Source organism: Daucus carota, chromosome 9, assembly GCF_001625215.2.
Source record: "Daucus carota subsp. sativus chromosome 9, DH1 v3.0, whole genome shotgun sequence".
Classification (NCBI taxonomy): domain Eukaryota; kingdom Viridiplantae; phylum Streptophyta; class Magnoliopsida; order Apiales; family Apiaceae; genus Daucus; species Daucus carota.
Genome location: NC_030389.2, coordinates 23,481,198 through 23,506,853, shown reverse-complemented (window position 1 = coordinate 23,506,853; position 25,656 = coordinate 23,481,198). Strand labels below are relative to the sequence as shown.

Sequence of the window (25,656 nt, the reverse complement as noted above, 5' to 3'; positions counted from 1 at the left end):
TAATTATTAGATCAGCATATAACAACCAAAATCATGACAATCATACAAAGATATTAGCAAGCCCGAGGGAAAGTTGAGGAAAAGTTCACGAGTCTTATACAAATAATCATTGAGTACAAGTAAACTCACACAACTTCTCGCAGAAAATATTAACAATTAATATTAGTGATCTACATATAAGCATCCAAAATATCACTAACACTAAAAGTATCACAACTATATGCAGTTAGACATGAAATAAAATATCAATTAATAAATCATCAAATATCCAACACAAATAGTTATGCTTCAAGTATATACACTAATATAAATGGATTCATCCTAGAGAGAATCTAAGTAACTCCACAAATACTAGTATATCATGACTAAATTCTAACTAGATTCTAACCAGATACCAATTACTGATACAAGTCACAAGTCTAGAAACAAATAAGTCATGCTTCAGATTTTATACCTATAGAAATGAATTCAACCTAGAAAATAATCCTAAGTATGTTCACAAATACAAATATATCACGACCAAATTATGACAAAGTTCTCTACTAGATACCAATTGTTAAAGAAGTATAGTTCAAGAAAAATAACATAATTAAGTCATGCTTCATGTCATCTCTAATCATTTAAATCATGAACAAATAAGTCACTTAATTGTCATGCAACACAATTTAAATAATTGAAATATCAAACACTCATGCTAAAACATATAATCACCATCTAAGCATGCAAAGCAATAAACATGGCAATCACATAGAATAGCAAAAACCACGAGGTACTGGATTTTAAATAAATTCACAAGTCCTATGTATAGACAATTTAATACTCATGAATTCATTCAAGAAATATGATAGACATGCTCATGAAAGAAGTAGTACCTTATAGAAAATATAGTATGTGATCCACTTGCAGTTGAGTAAAGTGATGAGTTGAATGCCTCTGAGACTTGACATTTCAGTTGATGTACCTTTCTTGTACTGATCAAGTTCAGTGGTTGTTGGCTTAAGTCTTGGCAGGTCTAGAATCTTCCAAAATGCGCATATTCAAAAGATCCTTGACTTCCTCTTATTGCCATCATTCTTTAGGCAGACTAGTAGACCATAAAGAATTGCAACTTTCCAACAAATTACTCATCATATCACTAATCTGCATTCACTTAGCAATTATCTTGCACAAGTGATGTTAGTCCACATATAATATAATCATGGTATCACAGCACAGATAGTTGTATTGTGTGTGCCTTGTATCATGAGAGATAATAATTTGGTTACCAAATATGATTCTAGCAAACAGATATTAAAATAATATGCTAGTCAGAAGTCATACCATGTCTGTGACGATCATCAGGTGTTGGATAACAACTCATAGAGAGCTGGTGAAGAATGAGAATACAAATTCCGTTGGATCTGCAACTGCAATGTCCTTGAAATGTTGCATGAAGCTTCATCTTCTAGCTCACTGTAATATCCTGAACCCGAGTCTCGTCAATGGTGCTTTAGTTCAATCATGAAGGTCGTTGAGTCCCCTAAGATGTAGAGTCCTGAACTTGAAGATTCTGTTTCCATCATCTTCATAACCTTCTCTTTGAAGTTACTCTAAGCAACCAAACTGGCTTGTCCCTCGTAACAGAGCCAAAATTATCCAGTTGGAATCTGAATACCCGACAAGTACTAGTTACCGAATTGTCTTTAGGTCAGGGTATCAGAATCCGCACAATCTGCTTTTCAAATTGATTGAGATCATCTTGCTGTGCAATCACTCAATCTGGATCCCTTTAAGAGCTTCTGAATCTTCCTCAAGTTTCACTTCAGATTGAAACTAAAAGAAATAACATTCTTTCACAATAGCTCTCCTAGTCTTCACTTCACCATTAGGAACATTTAAGAACTAGAATCCGGGAGTGATATAGACTCAAACCCTTTGTCTAAGCAGATACGTTCTTGATATGTCCTGTTCATCTTCAATGTGGTGTTGAGTTTGACTAGTGGATCCACCAAATGCTCCTTCTAAGCTGTTGCTGGGATTTCCTTAATAATCCTTATCCTTGCAAAGAGATTCTGCTTGGATTTGAATCATCATAATTAATACCACTGATATCACCTTTAACAGCTTGGAGCAAAGTGTCGTTCAATGTCCCGTCCAGACTTACAATCACCTTATGTTGATTAATCACAATCACCCTGTAGACTGTAGACTCCATTGAGTAGCCGAGGAAAATATTCTTTGAGCTTCAAATGCAAGACTTGCAAAGAGGCATTTTCCACCAAACACATACCAAGAGTTAGTGTTTGCTTCTGATTGGCCACTGGCAAGAATGGTGTCTTTCTGGATTTATCAATGATCAGGGTTCATCTTGATCAACCTCTATTTGTGATGTCTTGTCCTTCGAACACATATGAACAACACGAAAGAATCTAGAGTAGTCAATGATCATCGCAAAAGGATATCTGACTTTGTTGGAGACATGACATTAACTGATCCTTAGAAATCCATACGTATCATCTGAAGCGGCTCAGTAATGTTGATCATATCTTTGCTTCTTTGCGATGCTCCTTCGACTTCCTTATTGACATACCTCATAAGATTCATCCATATAGAATCCCAAATGAGGTAGTCCTCTCACCAATTCTCTTCTTACGAATAGAAAGAGCTCCTTGTTTTGACATACAAGTGCGAGAGCTTCAGATGCCATAGCTAACACTTATCTGATGAAGTTTTACTATAGAAACAGCTCATTCCATCTTCAGTTAAAGTTACATATTAGCTACGAGCAACTTCACATCCTTCCTGATTTGAGATAAAACACTATTCCATGAACTGACATAATGTTCTTTGTCAGAGAACCGTCTGATACTAGGAATGTGTGCTTTGACTCCTTGCAAGAAAGATATGCTTCCATGATGACATTCTATGAAAACAGGCATGTCCCGCAAGAGAATCTTTGTTGTCATCTTTCAAAGATTATTGACGGAACTGCTGATACGATCACATTTGCTAACAGGGTACTTTTGGTGAACCGTATGATTTCAGTTACTCAGCAAACAGAGTGCACCAACAATCATGTGGATAATATGTAACCTGCAATCACAAATAGAAAGAGTTCTATGGTCTCCAATCATAACTGGGTCTGGATGGATTAGAGATTTTTCTTTAACAGTGGTAACAACAGAAGCAACCTTAACATGCTAATTCTTATCTAGTCATTGCCCTAATGTGATTCTCAAACATGCTTTTCTAAAATCAATGCAAGTACAAAGACATGCATTCATGACATGAAAATAAGCAGACATGATGTTGAATACACATGGCAAACAATCAAAGATAAAACAAGAGCAAGACAGGCAGTTATGCAATTTAGAAGATTCAGTACTCTCTACTTAAACCAATTAACACAAGTGCAACAGGTATAAAGTAGAATTACATATATTCAATAATCTTCTAAGAGCATAAGGATCTTATTCCAATATGTTGTTATATGGCATTATACTATCTCTATTACCTAAGTCAGTTTTAGATCTAACATGAAGTTCTAAAATTTCTACTGACACAAGGTAGACATTCCATCATAGAACAAATAAATTCCTTAACAAACAATTCAGATAAATAAGCAAGTCTAATTGTACTAGAGAATCTGAAACAAAATGTTTTAACAAAGTTATACATGCTAGGATCATAACCCCTAAAACTAAGAGTTGTGTTCCAAAGGAAAGCTTCTAATCTCACCATTGCAAATAATCAAATCCTAAATATTCATACACATGTTAAGAATCTGCTAAAGACACATGCACAAGATTATCATCAATCCTAGTTACCAGAATAGTGATCTAGCATACTAGTCCAATCATTATCTATTGTGATGTTATCATGCTTGTGCTTGTGTGTTAAACAATTCTACTTAGAGATTTATAACATGCTTTGAATATAAAGAAATATGTATTGCATAGATAGAAAGAATTCATACCTGAGATGTGCGAATTGAGTCATCTTCAGAGAATTCTAGGATCGCCAGATAACCGTAATCATCCTTCTCATCAGCAACTGATCCATCTCACACCTTTCCTAAAATAGCATAAGAACTTCTTGTGATGCTTCTTTCAAAACATCCACTTGAAATTCAGACAAGCCCTATCATCCTTGTTTTTCGAGGCTTCAATATATATAGCAACCCACCTTTGCTAAAGATACCAATCAATATTGTGTGTACTGACCAACTCAGTTCTCAAACAGCCTGTCAAACTGAACCCCGAAGAGTCTCCACTTGAAACCAATGGATTCCATCTAAATCTGACATCACTAAACCTCTCAGACAGTGTTATGCTAATCCTTGAAGTTCTGTCCTCACATTATTCAAAAGTGTTAACTTTCGTTAACTTGAGCTTCCCCAAATTCAGCAGTTACAAACTCTTTTGTTCAATCCTAAGGTTCTGACATAAATGCACGAAACTGATTTGGTGCGGTAGTAACTCGATAATTATATCCTTAAACCTCCACAGTTTTTTGTCTTTGATCTCAGCTGATTCCAGATAGATTTAGCATTGATACAATCCATTGAGTAATTGTATATTCCTGAATCACTGAGTTAGATTGAAATCCCTTGAAGATTCTTCTGCAAAAACTTCTCTTTTCCTACTACTAGTGGTGCCATTCAAAGTTGACATTCTGAGCCCTGAAAAGATGCTTCATTGTAGATTTAGCAAATTCCCATCCTGATCTGGTGATCTGATAATCAAGTCGGAGTAATTACTCAGATCAAGGCCTGAAGTACCTTCTTCAAAATCCACTTTTAGTAGTACCAAATTAGTCTTCAATAGAATCTTCTTCGAATCACAATCAGCTTTGTCGAACATAGAAAACTGCTTCTAATAATCCTTTGAGAAATCAATTGGATTGGGTCATCAATGTACATCCATTACCGGTTCTGAGAATCTGGTATTAGAAATCCCGGTGTTTGTCTTGTAATCTGTCAGCCTGATCGGTCTCAACTAATGTCAATCTGATTTGTCTTGGAGTAGAATAATTAAAAAGGTTACGGGACACTTGATTATTTAAACTAAGTTTAAATTATAAAGAAAATAAATTTAAAAATAAGTTTTTTAAAAAAAAGAAAAATAAAGTATAAAATAAACTTAGTTAAATCTATAAAGTAAATTTAAATATATTTAAAAAATAAATTCAAATAAATTCATAATAAACTGAATAAGTTTAGAATAAATTTATTTCAAATTCATTTAGTAAATATATTAAAATTTATTAGATAAATTTAATTTTTGAAAATATTCAAGTGTCTCGTCTCCAATTAAATCATAGCTTCCAAAACAAACTAAATTGAACCCTTGAACTTGAACTTATATCCATAATCAATAAAATCCTCTTAAATTTATATTTTATATTTTAACTTAAATTTAAATCAGAAACTATAAAAATTTAAATAATAAATTTATAAAATTTATGATAAACTTAATAAAGTCTAAGAGTAAACTTTACAAGTCTAAAATAAATTTGAACAAATTTATTAAATGAATTTGATAAGGTTTATAAAATAAATTTAATTAAGTTCATAAAATAAATTTAATTAATTTATAATAAACTCAATTAATAAGTTGAAAATAAATTAAATCAAATTTATAAAATAAATTTATTAAAATTTAAAGTATAAATTTATAAGTCCCGGTCCAAAGTTTAGTATCCAACAGATAATCCTTGCTTAGGCCTACAGACAAATTTAGCAACACAAACCAGAAGAACATTTCCCCTAATCAAATATCAAAAACTAGGTTCTTGATTTTCCGTACGATAAGGATCCTGATTTGTATATCAATCAACCTGGCTCTGATACCAATTGTTAGGTCCAAAGTATCGTAGAAGGGGGGTTGAATACGATACTCACTACAATTTAAAATTCTTTCGAATCTTGCGGATAAACAAATTGCAGTTCTGTAATGGGTTTCGTGTTCCGGATATTTATTGGGTCGATTTCTGAGGATATGAAAATATTAAACCAACACACAATATTTTCCAAGGTATATTTGTATATTGATAAATACCTCCAAGGGTGCTATAAATCCAAACCCGAAGGTTGGCTACAATGGCTACTACTACGTACACTCACAAACCCTAGCTTCTAAATATATATATATATTACAAAACTAAGCTATAATTTATTTGTGTGTAGTAGTGTGCAAGGCACAAAGCCATTCCACCATAAAGGTGGTGAAGAGTGTGTGTAAATTATGAACCCACATCTCAAGTATTTATAGACTTTTCATTAACTAACCCTAGTTAACTTCATGAAGTGGTGCCACTGAGTTTGTTCCACTTTGAAGTTGCGCCCCAACTTGAATTTGCGCCCAAGGAATGAGTTCGCGCCTAAGACTTCACAGTAGAATGACTTAAAATATTTTCAAGTCCTTGAACTTGCGCTAGTAGCCAAACTTGCGCTAGAGTGTGAGTACGCCCAGTTCTCACTCCAGGTTAAGTTGTTAACCAACTTGCGCCACAACACAATACTCCACTGATCTTGTCTTAGAGGAATCTGCATAGTTGTGCTCTGTTAATCTCACAGTGGCTACAGAGATAGCACTTGAGCGCAACCTGTGTTTTCTCCATTGTAACCTTGCGCTAATGATGAGTAACTCACTGCAGGGTGTAGGGTCTTTAACTGATATATCAACTTGCCCTCCATGAATCATTCTATGTATACTTGCAAGTGCCTTAGAAATGGAATGACGCTGCAGCTTTATTTCAAATCTGGAGAATCATTAATCAGGCACCATCAATTTGGATTTCCTGGCTTAATGCTTATGAGCTTGATAAAAATCATTTCTGGACGCTAAAAATTCCATCTAAATGCTCTTGGTGCTGGAGACGTATTCTTCGTTTACGGCCTATTGCTCTTCAACACCTTCATTATAAAGTTGGCTCCCAATCCAACTTCTCTCTTTGGCATGATCCTTGGTGTAATGGTGCTCCCTTATTACATCAGTTTGATGCGAGTCTTAGGTCTGCTATGCGATCCCCGTTGCATGCTAAGCTGAGTACAATTATTTGGAATGGCCAGTGGAACCTGAGAGATTGCTACTCCGTCATTCACCTAAGACTTCTCTGCCAGAATATCACTCCTTCAGGCCGTGATGCTATTCTATGGAACAATGATAGTGAGGCTTCAGTATCTTCTGTTTATAAGAGCCTAGTGCAACACAACACCGCTCCTGTTTGGTTGGACTTTATTTGGCACGAGTTTCACATTCCTCGGTATGCAGTTAACGCTTGGCTTGTTTTGCAAAAACGTTTGTTCACTAAGGATCGTATGCTGAGATTCGGTCTTTACACTGATCCAATATGTGTTCTCTGTGCTACTCACCCGGAAACGCATTCTCATCTGTTTTCTCACTGTGCCTACAGCAGAATTGTTCTTAATGCATGCCCCTTCAAAGTGTCCTCGACTTGGGACAACTTTATTAGTGGACGATTTCTTGAACCTGAACCGAATGATTTTGAGAAGCATATTGGTTATTTATTCATCTCGGCTGTCTTTTATGCTATTTGGACTGAGAGAAATAATCGTATTCACCGTGACACCAGATGCAATCCTTCCACTATGATTAGCAAGATCAAGCAGATTGTTCGAGAGAAACTTTATTCATGTGCTGCTTTTAGAGCTAGAATTAAACGGGACCCTTCCTTTGTAGCCATTCTCTACTGATTTAATTTGCTAGCTTGTCTTTTTTAACAATCTGTAGCTTGGTACTAGTGCCTGTACTGGTCTTCGTATTATAGTCCCCCCTTTTCATTAAGGGTTGGACCCTATCCTTGTAATCTTTTCAGATTAATTCATTTTTAATATTTAGCAAAAAAAAAAAAGTGCCTTAGAATATAAATTAAATGGCGCTCCAATGTTTCCCTCTGTGCACTGTGAGTTTTATGGCTTCTTGAGTGCATCGAGTAATATGCAGTAGTGAGAGACATGCATGGCCACATTTAACCTAGACACATGACATCATCACATGCACATGCAAACCCTAGGTGCCCTAGACACCTGACATCGCATGCATAATATATATAATATAATATATTAAGTTGTTATTATATTAATAAATAAAAGTATATATAAATATATACACATATATATATTTTATTTATATGAACATATAATAATATATGTACATATATTTAAATATATTCTCATATATTCTCATATATATAATATATAATTATATGTAAATACAAATGTAAATATATATATAAATATATATAGTTATTTATAAATATAAATATAAACATAAATATATATAAAGAAAAGTATATATAAATATATACATATATATAATATTTATATAAACATATAGTAACATATATATACACATATATTTAAATATATTTTCATATATTTAAATATATATAATATACATATAACTATGTGTAAATATAAATATATAAATATATATATAAAGATATATATAACTCTCTCTAAATATACATATATTTATGCACATAATATAATATATATATTCACTTAATTATATAAATGTTTATGTAAAATATATATATACATATACTATATACATATATATTTATTTAAATATATATACATATAAATATACATATACATATGTTTAAAAACATATATACACATATATTATATATATTATATTTAATTAAATATACATATATACAGATATATAAATATATTTGTACATATACAAATATATAAGTGCCCACATATATAGAAATGTCACTTCCCCATATGGATCTGTGTGGAAGCTTTGACATATGGCATTTGAGTAGAGACTTGGCATAGCTTGCAGAGACCAGGCATTTGGCCTGGCTTGGCTTTGGAACAAATGACTTGTTAACTTGATCAATTTCTTCGATTGATAAATACCATGCATAACTCCGTACGTGTTGACACTTAGTGCACTGGTCTGGTTCACAAGCGACTAACACTGAAGTCAAACATTGTACCTTCTTTGTCAGCAAACATTGATCAGTCGGTTCCGGGTTAGTTTATGCTTCATTTTGTTGATTATAAATAATCAACCAAGATATCCTGAAATATCTTGCTTCAGGGGTTGCTTTGAAATCTTTCGAGTACTTGGACAACATCTTCATTGCTTCCACAATCTTGAATACTTCAATCTTTATTCAATCTTTATTCTTCACTGAGGCATGAACATATTAATGAACTTCTTCCAGTGAACTTATTCCTTCAAGACTGTAGATGACTTCTTCAACCTTTGTCTTCGTATCTTCCGATTCCGGTGCAGGCGTAGTGTTATTTACTTGTCCTGTTCTATTGTTGAGTTATCATCCCTATGTAACAGATAGGGTTGTCTTTACATTTAGACTTACAAATTTCATCAAACACCTTACCTACATCTCCTTTTTCATCCTTTTTACAGCAAAATGACGACCAGTGCTTTTGATTTCGATGGCGCTCGGTTTGTAACAAATAACTATGCTGCTATCCTGGATAATGATGAAGCTCCAAGCGAGTTTCATCTCATTCAAGACTTCCTGGCTCACAGTGAGCTAATGCACGCTAGAGCTCAGCTTCTCACTTTCTGGAGAACAGCAAACTATAATGACGGCGATGAACATGGCTCTCCTTCTCTCACTTGCCAGTATGTGGGTCAGGAGTATTTTGTATATCCTGAGACAATACACAAAGCTCTTCATCTCACAGAACACAACAAGTTCAATGCATCTGTTTCCACTCAAACTCTGAGAGATATGATGAACTTCTTCGGCTATTCTGGCAGTACAGAAAGAATGGGGGATCTCAAACGCCCAAATCTCTGTAAAGAATGGAGTTTCTTCTATGACTGCATTACCAGAGCCTTCGGGAACAAGTGCAGTAATTTTGATGCTGTTCCTCTCTTTAGCCAGAAAATCGGGTACTCTCTCATTCACAATCTCAAATTTGACATTGCAACACCTGTTTTGAGAATTATTGGTGAGCGAAGGAAAGAGATCAGGAATATAGTATATTATGCTAGATTCTGCCAGGTTATATTCTCTTATTGTTTTCCTAATGTTCCATTGCCTGAAGATAATACTGACCTACCTTATAAAATCACTAAAAGGGCATTCACTGATTTAATTAAAAAGGATAGCAAGAAACCCCAACTTCCTGTATTTGCAATTCCTGTCACAGTACTGGACAAGTTGAAACTGGCCTTACCAGAGAAATATGGTCCCTTATTCTCTGATGAGAATATCCCACAACCTTCATCCTCTACTCCACATGATGTGCCAACCTCTAGTCCTTCCCAACAAGGGCCAGTTGTAAAATCTGACCTCCCTTCTCCAAAGAGTACCTTTAGATCCTCTAAGACCTCACCACAACCTTCTCTTTCAACACAGCCTAGAAGAAAGAGGAGTTTTCTTCAACCTCTTTCTGACTCTGATGATGAAGATATACCACCTCCATCACCTCCACCAGTCAAAAACCCAAGAAAGAAAGTCATGGCCACAACTATCACTGATCTGACTGTTGACCCGCCTCAATCAGAAGATACTCTTCAGGCCTTGGTTCCATTCTCTGATCAACCACAGGCTACAGATCCTGTACTGGTTGAACCAATCTCTGCCATGCCACTTGAGGAGCCTGGTACTACAGCTGCCATTCCTATGTTAGAGACTACTCCTGATTTATCACATAAATTAGATGATCTTCCAGCAGCAACTCCAACTCTTAATCAGGATACTCTGGTTGAAGCAGAAGTTCAGGAAAAACCCATCTTGCACTTGAATCAGGAATCTCTGATTCAAGTTGAAGAACATGATGCAGCTCATGTTCAGGAGATCTCTTATGCTGCAAATTCTGATGCAGCCACAGAAACTCTGCCTTCTCAAACTCTGAGCATTTTAGCAGTTGATGATGATGAGGCTGAGGAAGTCACTTCTATTCAGACTCCAGTCCAAGTCCCAAGCTCTGATCCTCCTCAACCCGCAGCACAGCCTTCAATATCTGAACTTCTCAAAATCTCTGCCAAAGTTAAAATCTGCCAAGTTGCATATCATCATGGTATGTGCAGAGATGTGCCTCCATCTCTTGAAACTAGGGTTGCTGGTATTGAAGCAACTCAAGCTTCTATGCTCCACACTTTATCTGAGCTCAACTCTTCTGTTGCACAGTTAGTTGCTCTTCTCACCCCTGCTGATGTCAAAAAGGGGGAAAAAATATAAAAAGACAAATGCTCTAAGGAACAACACTTGTCAAAGAAGAAGCCAGATGATGACAAGGATGGAAAGGGAGTTGATGATGGAAACTCTGAAAAACAAGTTGTTGTTTTGAAATATACTCAGGCTGAGGGAAGTAGGAGTAATAAGGATGGAAAATCTGAAGCAGTCTATAAATCAAAGCAAGTTTTTAAGGAATTGACTATAGGTGATCCTTTAATGCCTATAGTTGAACAACAAGGAGAAAATCTGATCTCTGAATCAGATAAATTAATTGAAGCTGGAGATCCAGAATCTCAGAAATTCTGTCAAACTCTGAAGTTCAGAGGAAGAGAAACAACCCTGTTCTACAAATCTCCATATCTTCAAGCCATAGATGAAGCTGTTGCCAGGAAAATCTTTGAAAAGGAGAATCCAGGAGTAGACATTGAAGCCATCAGACAAGAAGAAGAGAGATTAGCAGCTGAGAAGATGAAGATCAGCAAGCTAAAGTCTGATAAGAAGCAACCAATCTCTGATTCCTCAAGGAAACAATCAAGACCAAAAGAAAAAGGGATTGTGATTGGAGAAATTAATTATTCTGATATCAACAGACCCAGAACCAGAGCTCAAGCAAAGTCTGAGATTGAGTCTAAAGATAAAGGGAAGAAAGCTGTTGATGGTGTTCCTATCACAAATAAGACTTCAATTGTCAAGACTGCAACAGAAGCTCCTTCTCAAAGACTGGTACAGTTAAGCAAAGCTACAAAGATAATCTCTGATGTGTCTGGTATAGTTGAAGAAGAAGAAGAAGTTGGACTGACCAGGAAAAGGAAGATTTCAGAAACAGTGGTCAAATCAGCTTCTGACCTAAACTTAACATCTGACATTGCTCAAGTTAAGGTTCAAGAAGTAAAAGAAAAATCTGATAAGTCAGAGCCTGTAGAGACAAAAGCTTCATGGCTAAAGTCAAGTTCTGATGAATCTCAAGATCAGAACAAGAAGAAAAGCCTCTTTGGAAGTCTTGGAACCAGTCTATACAAAGAAAGCTCAATGCTGACCAGAATAAGACTTCATGGAACCAGAGGAAAAGAAGCATATGACACAACTGGATTGGTTCATTGGAAAGAAAAGCTGAAAACCAGCTCAGCTGTCAACTTCAGAGATCCATATCCTCTGACTGACAGAGTTGGTGAAGTTGTAACCCAGAAGGATCTTGACAAGATAGAATCAGTACAAATTCTGATGGATACTCATGATGGTACATGAGAAAAAGAAAAGATAGCAATCTTTCTCAACACTGGCAGAGTATACAGAATTTCAGAAGCTGATTTATTGCTGAAATCTCTAAGGGAACTTGAGCATATTCACTATATGCTTGAGATAAAGAATGAAGCAACCCAGAGATGGTCTGTTCTGATGAAAAGGACTATTGTTGAAAAGAGAAGATTGTATGGAATAAGACCTGATGAAGAGTACATTCCCAAGATATCTCAAGATGATGGTTCTGAGATTGAAATGCAGAAAAATAGCTCTGTTATGGAGACTATAGCTAATACCAGAATCTTGTGGTACAATAATGATGCAGATAGACAAAGGGTAATTCAGCTGGGAGAAGCAATGAGAAGAAGCAAGGCAAATGCCTTGAGATCAGATATATACCAAACTGGGGAAGACACTGAAGAGCTCAGTAATGTTAAAGCCCAGATGATACAAGCTCTGAAGCAGACAAAAGCTTCATGGCTAAAGTCAAGTTCTGATGAATCTCAAGATCAGAACAAGAAGAAAAGCCTCTTTGGAAGTCTTGGAACCAGTCTATACAAAGAAAGCTCAATGCTGACCAGAATCAGACTTCATGGAACCAGAGGAAAAGAAGCATATGACACAACTGGATTGGGTCATTGGAAAGGAAAGCTGGAAACCAGCTCAGCTGTCAACTTCAGAGATCCATATCCAATGACTGACAAAGTTGGTGAAGCTGTAACCCAGAAGGATCTTGACAAGATAGAATCAGTACAAATTCTGATGGATACTCATGATGGTACATGAGATAAAGAAAAGATAGCAATCTTTCTCAACACTGGCAGAGTATACAGAATTTCAGAAGCTGATTTATTGCTGAAATCTCTAAGGGAACTTGAGCATATTCACTATATGCTTGAGATAAAGAATGAAGCAACCCAGAGATGGACTGATCTGATGAAAAGGACCATTGTTGAAAAGAGAAGATTCTATGGAATAAGTCCTGATGAAGAGTACATTCCCAAGATATCTCAAGATGATGGTTCCGAGATTGAAATGCAGAAAAATAGCTCTGTTATGGAGACTATAGCTAATACCAGAATCTTGGGGTACAATAATGATGCAGATAGACCAAGGGTAATTCAGCTGGGAGAAGCAATGAGAAGAAGCAAGGCAAATGCGTTGAGATCATCTATATACCAAACTGGGGAAGACACTGAAGAGCTCAGTACTGTTAAAGCCCAGATGATACAAGCTCTGAAGCAGATAGAAGAAGATCTAATAAATCAGTTTGTCAGAGAAAGCTATGGATATAGACTGATTGCATAAGTAGTAACTGCTGGTTTTGTAAGTTGAAATTAGTTCTGTGAATTAATTGTTAATGCATTTGTCCTTAGTTATTTTTGACATCATCAGTATATATATAAAGTAACTTGTTCATTCTGTCTAATGTATAAGTTGGGGGAGATTGTTACATATTTGATGATGTCACTGGTATCTAACTTGTTTAGTGTGCAGAAATGAAGATCAGAGTTTAACCAGAAATCAGAGTTTATCGACTGCCAGTTGGATCAGAGTTTAGCTATGATTAGAGTTTGCAGGCGGCTGATTTCTAGGAGAAGATCTGGATAAGCAAGAAAGATAAAGATTAAGGAAGATTGTGCAGATCAAGACAGCAGAAGGATAGCTACTGATTAGATTATTTTAGGAAGTAGATAATTATAAAATCAATCAGTAGATATCATGTAACTGTGTATATAAACACAGCTTAGGGTTTACTCTAGATGAGTTGAATATCGAGCATTATTCTTGTAACCCAGCAGCTCTTAGTGATAAGTTATAAATCACTAAGAGAGTATTTGTAAGCTACTGTGTTTTGTGAATAAGAGTTTAGTTAATTTATTCTCTTATTCGTGTGTTTTGTCTTGATTGTGTTCACTATATACAATAATATAGTGGTTTTATTCGGCCTAACATAAGACCAACAAGGAAAAAGAAATTTTTTGCTCGGTGTTGAAGAATTTCAAACTCCCATATAGTTGTGCTTCTAATATTAGCAGGTACGTGCACTCAAGTGAGAGAAAGATCACCGGGTATAAGAGCCATGACGCACATTTTATACTTCACTATTTGTTGCCATTTTGTGTGAAGAAAACATTGAAGCCAGAGGTTGTGTTGCCATTAATTAGATTAAGTCACTACACCATATTTGGCCTGTTGCAACGGCAAAAGTCAAAAATGTTGCTAAAAATGTTGCTATAGGGAAAAAGTAGCTATGCTGTTGCAACATTTTCTGAAAATGTTATCTAAAACTGAAAAGTGTTGCACGCATGGTAATTTTTTCACAGATTTTAAAATTGTGATACCAATTGTAACATTTTTTATTAACGTTACAATAGTTTGCAACATTTTGGTGAAATTGGTACCAAAAAAATAGGCCGGCTCTTTAATTTTATGTTCGCGGGTACAATGAAATAAACCCCCAAAATAAACCCCCAAAATTACAATTTCACTCCACTCCACTTTCCTCTCTTAGTGTGCTCTCCTCACTCACCGCGCTCTTTCCACTCGCTCTCTCCACTCTCCTCACTCACCGCGCTCTCTCCACTCTCGCCGGGCTCCTCTCCTCTCTCACGCTGCTCTCTCCTCTCCTCTCTCACACTGCTCTCTCCTCGCTCAGGCTGCAAATCTTCAAATCAATCAGGTAATATTCATATTTTTGTCCTAATGCTTGTCTTAATATTTCGATTAGAGCTTTGTGTTGATATTTTGTGTCTTAAAATTCGTTTCTTTTGAGGGTTTTTTATCTTGGTTTGTGTTCTTCTCTGTGTTCTGATTTTATATCTTAATTTGTTTGATTAGGGGTAGGTTGGAGATTTATCAATGTTGTTGTGTATCTAATATGTTTTTTTGTTCGATTTTGTGTCTTATTTATGCTGCTATGTATCTACTATGTTGCTCTGTTCGATTGTGTATTTGATTGAAACTTTAAATTTTGTGCCCTTTTTTTGCCTCTGTTTATGCTTCTGTATAGTGCTCTGTATTTTGTTAAGTATTTTCCTATGTTTCTCTGTATTTGAATATGTATTGGGTGTTATTAATGAATTATGTATTTAAAAAAATATGTAGAAAATGGATGTTGAAGGAAGTAAATGGGTAACTCTACCCAAGTACAGTGATGGATATAGGAAAGGGGTGGGAGATTTTATTACAAATGCATTTAGGAAATATGCATTAGGCAATGAGTTGAAATGCCCTTGTAAAAAATGTGGTAATCGGTATTGGACGAATGAAAAGGCTATACATGAGCATTTGATTTGCAACGGTCCTAGTGTTCAATCTATAGAATGGATTTATGAAGTATCAAACTTTAAAATAATAGAAGAAGATGAGATGGACACTGATATAGGTGTGGGTTTAGGAGGTGATTTTGAGGCAATGATACGTAACACGTATAGGAATACAGATGAATATGATCCACCAGTTAGAAAAGGACTGAACGATTATGCAAGGAATTTTTACAAGCGTGTTGAGGAGGGTCGACAACCTTTACATCCAGATTCGAAAAAATTTACCCACTTAAGTTTCATTGTGAGGCTTTACCATCTGAAGTGCATCCATGGTTTTAGTGAGTCGGCATTCACTGATTTACTTGCGTTGATAAAGGAGGTCTTTCCTAATGTCAACATACCCGTAACCTTCAATCATGCAAAAAATATGATTAGAGACTTACGCCTCGATTACCAAAAGATCCATGCTTGTCCAAAAGATTGTATGTTATTCTGGGCTGAAAATGAGAAATTGGAGTCTTGTAAAACTTGTGGAACTTCACGCTGGAAGGTAGTGGATAATAAGAACACTTCAGTTGAGAATAGGGATAGCTCAAAAGAATATAAAATCCCAGCAAAAGTGTTGAGATATTTTCCCTTAAAACCGAGGCTGGAAAGAATGTTCTTATGCAGTGATTTCTCTAAGTCAATGGTATGGCATGCTTTAGCACGAAATAAAGATGGCCGGTTAAGGCATCCATCTGATGCCCAAGGCTGGAAGTCCATGGACGCTAATTATCCACAATTTGCATCTGAAATCCGAAACATTAGACTAGGCTTAGCTTCAGATGGATTTAATCCCTACCGTTCCATGAATATATCTCACAGCACCTGGCTAGTTGTGCTACTAAATTACAACCTTCCCCCATGGTTAATTATGAAGCCGGAAAATTTGATACTTTCAATTATAGTTTCTGGCCCCATTGCTCCTGGTAAAGAAATCGATGTATACATGCAGCCACTGATTTCAGAGTTGAAGGAATTGTGGAATGTTGGAGTTCAGACTTACGATGCTAGAGTTGATAGCACATTTAAGCTACATGCAAGTCTCTTATGGACGATAAACGACTTTCCGGGATATGGTGTTTTATCAGGATGGAGTACCAAAGGTAAACTAGCATGTCCTTCGTGTCATTATCAAACCTCATCACAATATTTAAAATATAGCAAGAAGGTTGTCTATCTTAACCATAGAAAATTTCTGCCTCTCTCTCACAAGTGGAGGTCTGATAAGAAGAGGTTTAATGGTGAAATAGAAGTGGAAGAAAGCCCTGAATTGTTGACTGGAGTGGAGGTTGAGGAGCTACTACATGGTTTTCAGAATAATTTTGGGAAGCAAAAGAAGAAGACTAAGGGCTGCTCATCATCAAATTGCCCTTGGAAGAAAAAATCTATTTTTTTTGAATTGCCATATTGGAGTAGTAGTATGGTTAGGCATAACCTTGATGTTATGCATATAGAGAACAACATTGTCGATAAAATTTTGGGGACTTTGTTAAATATTGGCGGGAAGACAAAAGATCATCTTAATGCACGTAGAGATTTAGAAGAAATGGGGATACGAAAGACTCTTCATCCTATCAATACTGGTGATGACAAACACTTGGAGATTACGGCTGCCAGCTTTGATATGACAAAACAAGAAAAAGAAACCTTCTGTTCAGTTTTAATGAATGCAAAATTACCATATGGGACAGTATCTAATATCAGTTGTTGTGTCCATATGAAGGAGCGGAAGATTTCTTGTTATAAAAGTCATGACGCGCATTACATTCTCCAATGTCTATTACAATTTGCTGCTGCAAAAACACTAAAGCCAGAGGTAGCAATACCTCTTATCAGGTTAGGTGCTTTCTTCCGGGGTATTTGTGGTAAAGTGATCGAGTTAGATGAAGTTGGGAAGTTGCAAGAAGAAATTATCGAGATACTTTGTCAACTTGAAATGATTTCCCCCCCCCCCCCGGCATTTTTTGATATAATGGTTCATTTACCGATCCACTTGTGTAAAGAAATTGAATGGGGGGGGACCGGTGCACTTGAGGTGGATGTATGGAATAGAAAGATATCTGTGCAAACTCAAATCTTACGTTCGAAACAGGGCCAGACCAGAAGGATGTATCGCAGAAGGCTACCTGGCAGAGGAGTGTTTGACATTTTGTTCAAAATTTTTAAGTGTTCATGATAAAAATAAAATTGATGAGGACTGTTGTCAAGGAGCTGGATATCCTATCGGAACTCGAAAAAACAAAGATGGAACATCAATACAGTTGGACAATGAAACTTGGACAAATGCTCATCGAAACATATTATTCAATTGTGACAATATGGAAGTCGAGAATCTAAGAAAGTAAGTCGTTATATATGTATAATATATATATATATATATATATATATATTACTAGTTGATGCTTATATAATTAACTATGCTAATTATGTATTATCGTGAGTGCAGTGAACACCATAATTTGGTTGAAAAGGATGCAAAGTTAAAGAGATTTAAAAGAGAAAGAACGCACACAACTGAATTTCATAAGTGGTTGAAAGAGGTGGTGGGAATGAAAGATAATGTTTCATCAGAATTGTCCTCCTTGGCAAAAGGTCCTCATCGAGCAGCTAAGAGGTTCACTAGTTACATGGTGAATGGATTTAGATTTCACACAAAACGCAGAGATGATAGGTGTACATCACAGAACAGTGGAGTCTTTGTCACAGCTTTAACCACTAGTTATGCGAGTGTGAAAGACAATAATCCTATAGTTGGGGATGTAGGTTATTATGGTGCAATTGAAGACATTGTTGAAGTCCATTACTGGGGTGCATTGACTGTTGTTTTATTTAAATGCTGTTGGTATCAAAAAGAAAAGGATTGCTATGGGTTAACACGAGTAAACTTCAATAGGTTGTGTCATAAGAATGATCCATTTGTTCTCGCCACCCAAGTGCAACAGGTTTTTTATATCGAAGATCCTACTGTAAGGGATGTTCATTTTGTTGTCAAGAAAATGGCCAAGGATCAATTCTCAGAAGTAGAAGATAAATTGAGTGCGGTTGATGATGTTAGTGACACAGGTTATTTGGCAAGAGGAGAAATACCAACTGTAAATGATATAAGTTGGTCTAGAGATGACATTCCTATGAAAACAATTCTTGTATCACCTGATGAAGAATGATAAAATTTTAATTTGAGTAATCAATTTTACTTTGTAAAATTCTTGTATTATTTGAAGAAATTCTTGTATTATTTGAAAAAATTCCATGGTTTGTATTATTTTACTTTGTGTTAATAGGTTTTGACACTCTATTTTTGCATTGTTACCTCTGATTCATTAGAATTTGTAGTTGTGTTCTGATATTTTTGTGGCTTTATTTTGGACAGGATGGCTGAAAAAGATTATGTCCTAAAGTTCTATCATAAGGGAGAATTTATGAAAACAACATATGTAGGAGGGACAACCTCGGAGGTACCTGAGTTTGTTGATGCTAATAAGATGTCCTACTCTATTGTCATGGAGTATGTGAAGGAGCTGGAATACACTGAAATTGGTGGACTTTATGTGAAGATGGTGCCACATGGTTGGTATCTAATATCCAACGATAACGATCTAATTCGGTTCATTGATGGAGTTAAAGGGGATAAATTGGAATTTTATATTGATACTGTGGTTGACAAATCCATACAACCACGCGAAGAAATGCAACCACATGTTATCGTGCGGCCAAGAACACAATTTTTTAAAGGTAATTTATTTTATTTGTTTCTTATTTCCATGTTAAGCAAATTTACACTAACGACTGATTGCACAAACAGGTTTAGCATCAAAGCGTACGTTTGTGACCATACAAGGGCTACAAAAAGGGAGGAAAAAGGGAAAATTGGCCAGTGAAAAAGCAAGTCCAGAAATTGAACCTTGGGACCAAGAGAAAATGCTTCCAAGGGTCAGTAATTACTGTAAATTGATTTTTTACAGTAAATATATGAGATTTTTTTGGCAAATTGAGATGTGCTAAATGATATATATATATATATATATATATATATATATATATATATATATATATATATATACATACCAGATCACAGCGTACGAACGAGAAAGATTGTTGCAAATTCAGGAAAACAAAAAGAAGGTAGATGAGCTTGGATTAAGGGAGATAGCACATGGCCTTAATTTTGTGACAGGGAAAACAGTGAGTAATGAAAAAGAAGAGGATGACTTGCATTTGGATAAAGAGTATGTTCTGGAGGATGATGGCTTGTCAGAGGAGGAAGAGGAGGCTGAAAATGTCAAGCCAAAGAAAGATACAAAAAAGAAGGAGTTGAAGCGAAAGAAGGGGGACAAGCCACCGACTAATCCTGCAAGACCGAGAACTCGTTCAACAGCTCCTCTGACTAAGGTTTGACTATGGGAGTTTTTTTAATTTTGTAGTAATAAAATTTCAATATACATACATATTTTGCATCATGCATCATAATACTTTCTAATAATGTTGGTAATATTTTGATTGGATGTTAGACTCAAGATGCACCTCCTGCAACTCAAGATGCACCTCAGCCCCCGATAAATAAAACTGTATCCCCTGTCCAAACTGAGATCTTACCACCACCCCCTCCCTTGCCTAAAAATTTCCCACCCCATCTTCTGACAACTGTGTCTACTAACAATGATGGAGTTGGTACGATGGAAGCTTATGTAGAGATGCGACGTCGTCAAAAGGCCCAAGAGGTTGAAAATAACCAAGTGCATGATGTTGGTCAACCATCTAATGATGAGACACTTGAAACTGATGAAGGTATCTAATTATGTCAATTAATTACTTGGTATTGTTAATTACTTGCTTGGTGTTGTCCTTACTGAAATCTAATTTTATTTAGGTGAACCAACAAATAAAAAGCGTAGAGGACCAACATTGATGAATGATGTGTACACAAGGCAGGAGAAGAAGGTGATTAAGCTGAACGAACATCTGCAGGCTATAGCGGATGATGATAAGGTTCTTTCTGAATTTACAAACTTCTTAGGGACATTGGCTAGGTAGTCGGTACCACTTACTTACGTAAGTTGGCATAAATTTCCCGATGAACGGAAAACTGAGTTATGGGAATTTATTAAGGTAAATAGATTATATTATAACTCTAATAACTACGTGGTTAAGTTGATTTTCATGCATCTAATCTTTTTTATATATTGTATAACTAGACAAAATATGTCATCCCTGAGGAAGGAAAAACCTTTGCATTACGGACTGTGTGTGATTTGTGGAGGATATACAAAAGTCGGGTGAAGAAAGAACATTATAACCGTTATGATGATGATGAGGAGAGGCTAAAAAACAAGCCGGAAACAATTTCAGTCGAGGAATTCAAGGTCCTACTGAACTACTGGGGGGATGATGAAATCAAGGTACATAGGCATTTATATATATATATATCACTCACTTATTTGCACCTTCACTTCTGAATATTCTAATTTTAAATTTTCTTGATTCATGACTATATGCTATTTTCACTTCACTGAATTGTTAGAGAAAAGCCAAGACAAATTCGGAGAGTCGGCAAATTATTGTAGAAACTCACACTGCTGGCCGTAAGAGTTTTGCACAAATTGGCAAAAAAATCGTAAGTCATATTAATGCAAGGCCTATAAGTTTTATTTTCTGTTATGGTTGTAGTATACTTTTGTGTACTTGCTATGTTTCTCTTGAATTTTGTTTGCAGAATGTTGAAAATAACATTGCAGCTGAAAAAGCCTTTCCAAAGGATGAAGTTTATTTGGTAACTCGTAAAAGAAATCCAGGACGTAAATACAAGGTATATCATCTTAAATAATTATATGTATTTTTTTTCGTGTTTATTGGCCTTTGTTAACATATTCGCCATCAATATATGTAGATTCCAGTTGGTAAAGAGGATGATGATGGGGCAAATAACGATGATGCAAATAACGGTGATGCAAATAATGGTGATGCAAAGAACGGTGATGCTGAGGCAAATAATGGTGATGCAGATAAGAATGATGCTGATACTATTGTCGAGAAAATTAAAAAACCAGCCCATGGACCAAATTGGCTTCTTGGCAGATCAGGAATATCCAGAAAAAGAAAGAAGGAACATTTGAATTTGGAGAATGCTCAGAGTACTGCTGATCATACTGGTTTAAAAAAGGCTATACGAGATGAACTTTTAGCTGAAATGGAGGAGATGATCGAGAAAAAGGTTCGTGATAAGGTGACAAAGGTATTTTGCAAATTGGGAGAGGTAGATCCTTATTTCAATGACATTGATCTTGAAGCAGTGTTGCGTGCTTCCGATGATGAACTTGATGACAAGGAGGATGGAAATGTAGCTGCTGAACATGGTGATAAATGAGGATTTTTAGTCTCTTTTGTGATGAACTTTTATGCTTTTGGATTAACTTTTGTATGGATGGTTCCTAACTTAGTACCTTAGACTGGTTTCTTTTTTATCTATCAAGTTGATGACTCAGATTGTACTTTGAATTCTACTTAATTTGGTCATTTTTCAAGTTAAGAAATTTTCAGAGTATTGCATATGTATATAGTATTACCATAGATCAGGCCCACCAGTTTAAAAGCGTTACAATACACACGAAACTGTTGCAGAATTGTGTTGCTAAAACAATGAAAAGTATTGCAATTGGTTTAATATTGTTGCACAAAAGTGTTACAACAAAATTTCAAAATATTGGCATGCAACAGTTTTTAAGTACATAGTGTTACAAAGAAATGTTACAATAAATTTATTGTAACACTATAAAATTGTTACCAAAGGCCTCGAAAATGTTACAACAGATTACAATTGAAAGTCTATTGCAATACGTCAAAAATGTTGCAAGAAACTAAATTTCTGTTGCAACAGGGGTCTATTGCAACGGCAGCAAATGCAACACCGAATTTTGGCAAAAATGTTACCAAATGGTGTACTGTAACAGTTTTAGGCCCTAAGGCCACATTTTTTAGCCGTTGCAACAGGTGAAATATGGTGTAGTGCATTTCATAGAGGTTTACGGAACAAAGGCAATCAACTTAGAAGATATCAAGGGGCTGCAACAAGAAATTGTTGAGATTCTTTGTGTTAGGTCCTGGAACGATTGTAGAAGGGGGGGTTGAATACAATCGTCACTTAAAAATAATCGCGGCGGAATAAATCTGATTGGAATGTAACTTGTTAATTAGATTAAGATTAATTAATACAACAATGTTTTAAGTCGTTATATAATTAATATGGTTCATTTTAATGTCCACTAGTTCGTAGAATAAATTTGACAGAAAGTATTCTAAGTCAGCGGAACAAAACAACCGAATGATCAAAGCACAGTAAACTGTGGTTTTAACGAATAGCAACTTTAGCACAACTTGAAAGCTTACAAGCACTTTGAACACTTTGAAATGAAGGAGAATGAGCCATATTTATAGGCAAATCTCAAGAACTAGGCAAGACAATGGTGGCAAAGACAATCTAGAGGTTGCTATGACAATTTGGCACTTTGTCTTGCTGAAAAACATAAGGTAAGACAATCATAAGCATTGTCTATAGCTTAGTAAGACAATCAGAAGTGGTAAGACAATCTCTGGGAAGCGGTAAGACAATCTGGGACACAGTAAGACAATCTGTAGGATTGTCTTACACTCCAAACGGTAAGACAATCATCCTGATTGTCATTGTAGCCACACGGTAAGACAATCAGAATGATTGTCTTGCCAACCATGCGGTAAGACATTTGAAGGGCACGGTAAGACAATCTGTGGGATTGTCTTACCGTGTGTTGGAGGAGGGAAAAGGCACGGTAAGACAATCTGTTTGATTGTCTTACCTTGTTATTTCTTAAGACAATCAAGGAAATTGTCTTTCCTTTTGATTCCAACAAGACAAATGCATATTTCTCTTTAATTAATTAACCAATTAACATCCACTTAATTATATTAAATGCATAAATTCATAAATTAAATTAATTCGAGATAGAATTAATTTAATAAATAAATTACACATCATATATAATTATTTTGAGAAGTGAATTAAATAATTAGATAATCAATTATCCCTTTTCTTCTTCTTCAGAGTCTCCAGTCTTCTGTAGACAATTAAGATCTTCGACTTGAGTGAACTGCCACTTTCTTTTGACGTAGAATATTTAATCAGATGAGCTGATACACAAATGTACTGTCTGGTTCATCTGTAACTAGCTTAATTAAATATTCCTTGTCATTTAAACAGTTAAGCTGTGACTTGTTCGTCGATCCTTCGTCTTCTTAGTTCTTCTTCATTTGTAGACACAATGATGGAATCTTCTGAAGAAATAAAGTATTGAAACTTTATACCTTCTGATCTTCTGGACGTGCTACAAAAGATTATTTGTACACTGAGGCCTGATCATATTAATGAACTTCTTCCAGTGGTTTGCAGCAGCATCCTGAATTTCTTCTGACATAAAATCTTCAATAAATCATTTGACGTTCTTCGTACGGATTCCGGATAACAGTACTTGCTATTTACTTGCTTTCTTATCAGAGTTGAGTTGATTCCTCTGAATTACAAATAGGCTTAACATATGCCTTTCAATCTCCCCCTATTTGTTTGTTAACATAACATTCAAATTATCGAGAGGATAACTCAACTAACTGATAAGACAAAGGATTAAACATTGAAAGATAAATAGCAAAAGTTTCTGGTATTCATTAAACATTTACCAGATTCAAACATAATAAGTAGATTACAAAGGGGGTGTTCTTTTAGAACATATGTTACAATACCCTATATAATCTAAGTATCAACTTCTCCTTCTTCAGTATCAGAACTGTGAAGAATAGGAGTTGAAGGTTCTTCCCTGGATGGCTGAGCAGCAGTAGTGGCTTCACCATGTTTCTTCCTTTCATTAGCTAGAGCCAGTTGATGCATAACTTCCAAATCCACAGGGTCCTCCTGAAAGTCAGCAGGCTGAGTCTTTGTGACTTGCTTCATCTTCCTTGTATATTTGGAAATACCATTCCGAAGACAGTAGTCAGCTATAACTTTATCTGCATCAACCTTCTCTTTCGAAGCGAATCCCTTGGTTCTCAGGAGAGTAGATGCAAGGATCAGTTGGTTCACTGGGTACTTTGGGAAGGACTCATCATTCAGATATAAGGTATTTATGACGTCGTCATTGATGAACTTCAAACAATAAGGATTCTTGACAATCTGAGGGCTATTGAAATCAGCATGTTCCATCAGCTTGTCTCGAAGGAGTTCATTCAAATTAGAGCTTCGCTTGACTTTGTTACGAAGCACCCAGAGCTCAGTTACTGTAAATGACTTTAAGAATTCAACTGAGAGTCTGAATGTCCCGTTTCTCCTTTTGTATATGATGAGTTCCCATTGATCTAGCAGATTCCTGACTGCAACAATAATGTACCACAACTCCAGAGAAAGGGCATGCATGAATAAATCCTCATCAGGGTTTATCTCCCTTAGATCATAGATAAGAGACATGAACTTTCTGTCATCGAAGGGTTCCCTCTGAGGTCCATTGAAAATTCTGCGAGCAATGTCCCAACTCTTACCAACTTTATGCTTCACATCAAGATTCTTCTGCACACAGGCAGCATCATAGATCTTTTGCTTTTCCTTCTTGATTTCCTCTTCTGTAATGAGCTTGTCCTCCAGAAGCTTTTGAAAGTCCCTGAGCTTTCTCTTTCTAGCTTCATTCTCCTGCTTAAACTTTCTCACAAGCTCCTCATGTTCTTGATCCACAGCTTCCTCTTCAGTCTGGAATACATATGCTTCATCAAATGCACCATCTTCGTGATTCTGGCAGTAAGTGGCATCAAACACATCATCATCATCCATTTCCTTAGGAAAGGCATCATAATTGTCTTCCTGTTGATGCATGGGTTGCTTGCCTTTTGACTTTTCAGATTCTCTGCCAGGTGCAGA

General features: G+C 35.8%; 1 protein-coding gene across 1 annotated transcript; it reads left to right on the top strand.

Moving 5' to 3' along the window:
* Nucleotides 1–15,528: 15,528 nt before the first annotated feature.
* On the top strand, nt 15,529–18,895 carry LOC108198073 (uncharacterized). Its single transcript, XM_064085228.1, has 3 exons — nt 15,529–17,567; nt 17,824–18,072; nt 18,178–18,895. Exons 1-3 carry the CDS (start codon nt 15,529–15,531, stop codon nt 18,893–18,895), a joined length of 3,006 nt encoding a protein of 1,001 aa, XP_063941298.1.
* Nucleotides 18,896–25,656: the final 6,761 nt, after the last annotated feature.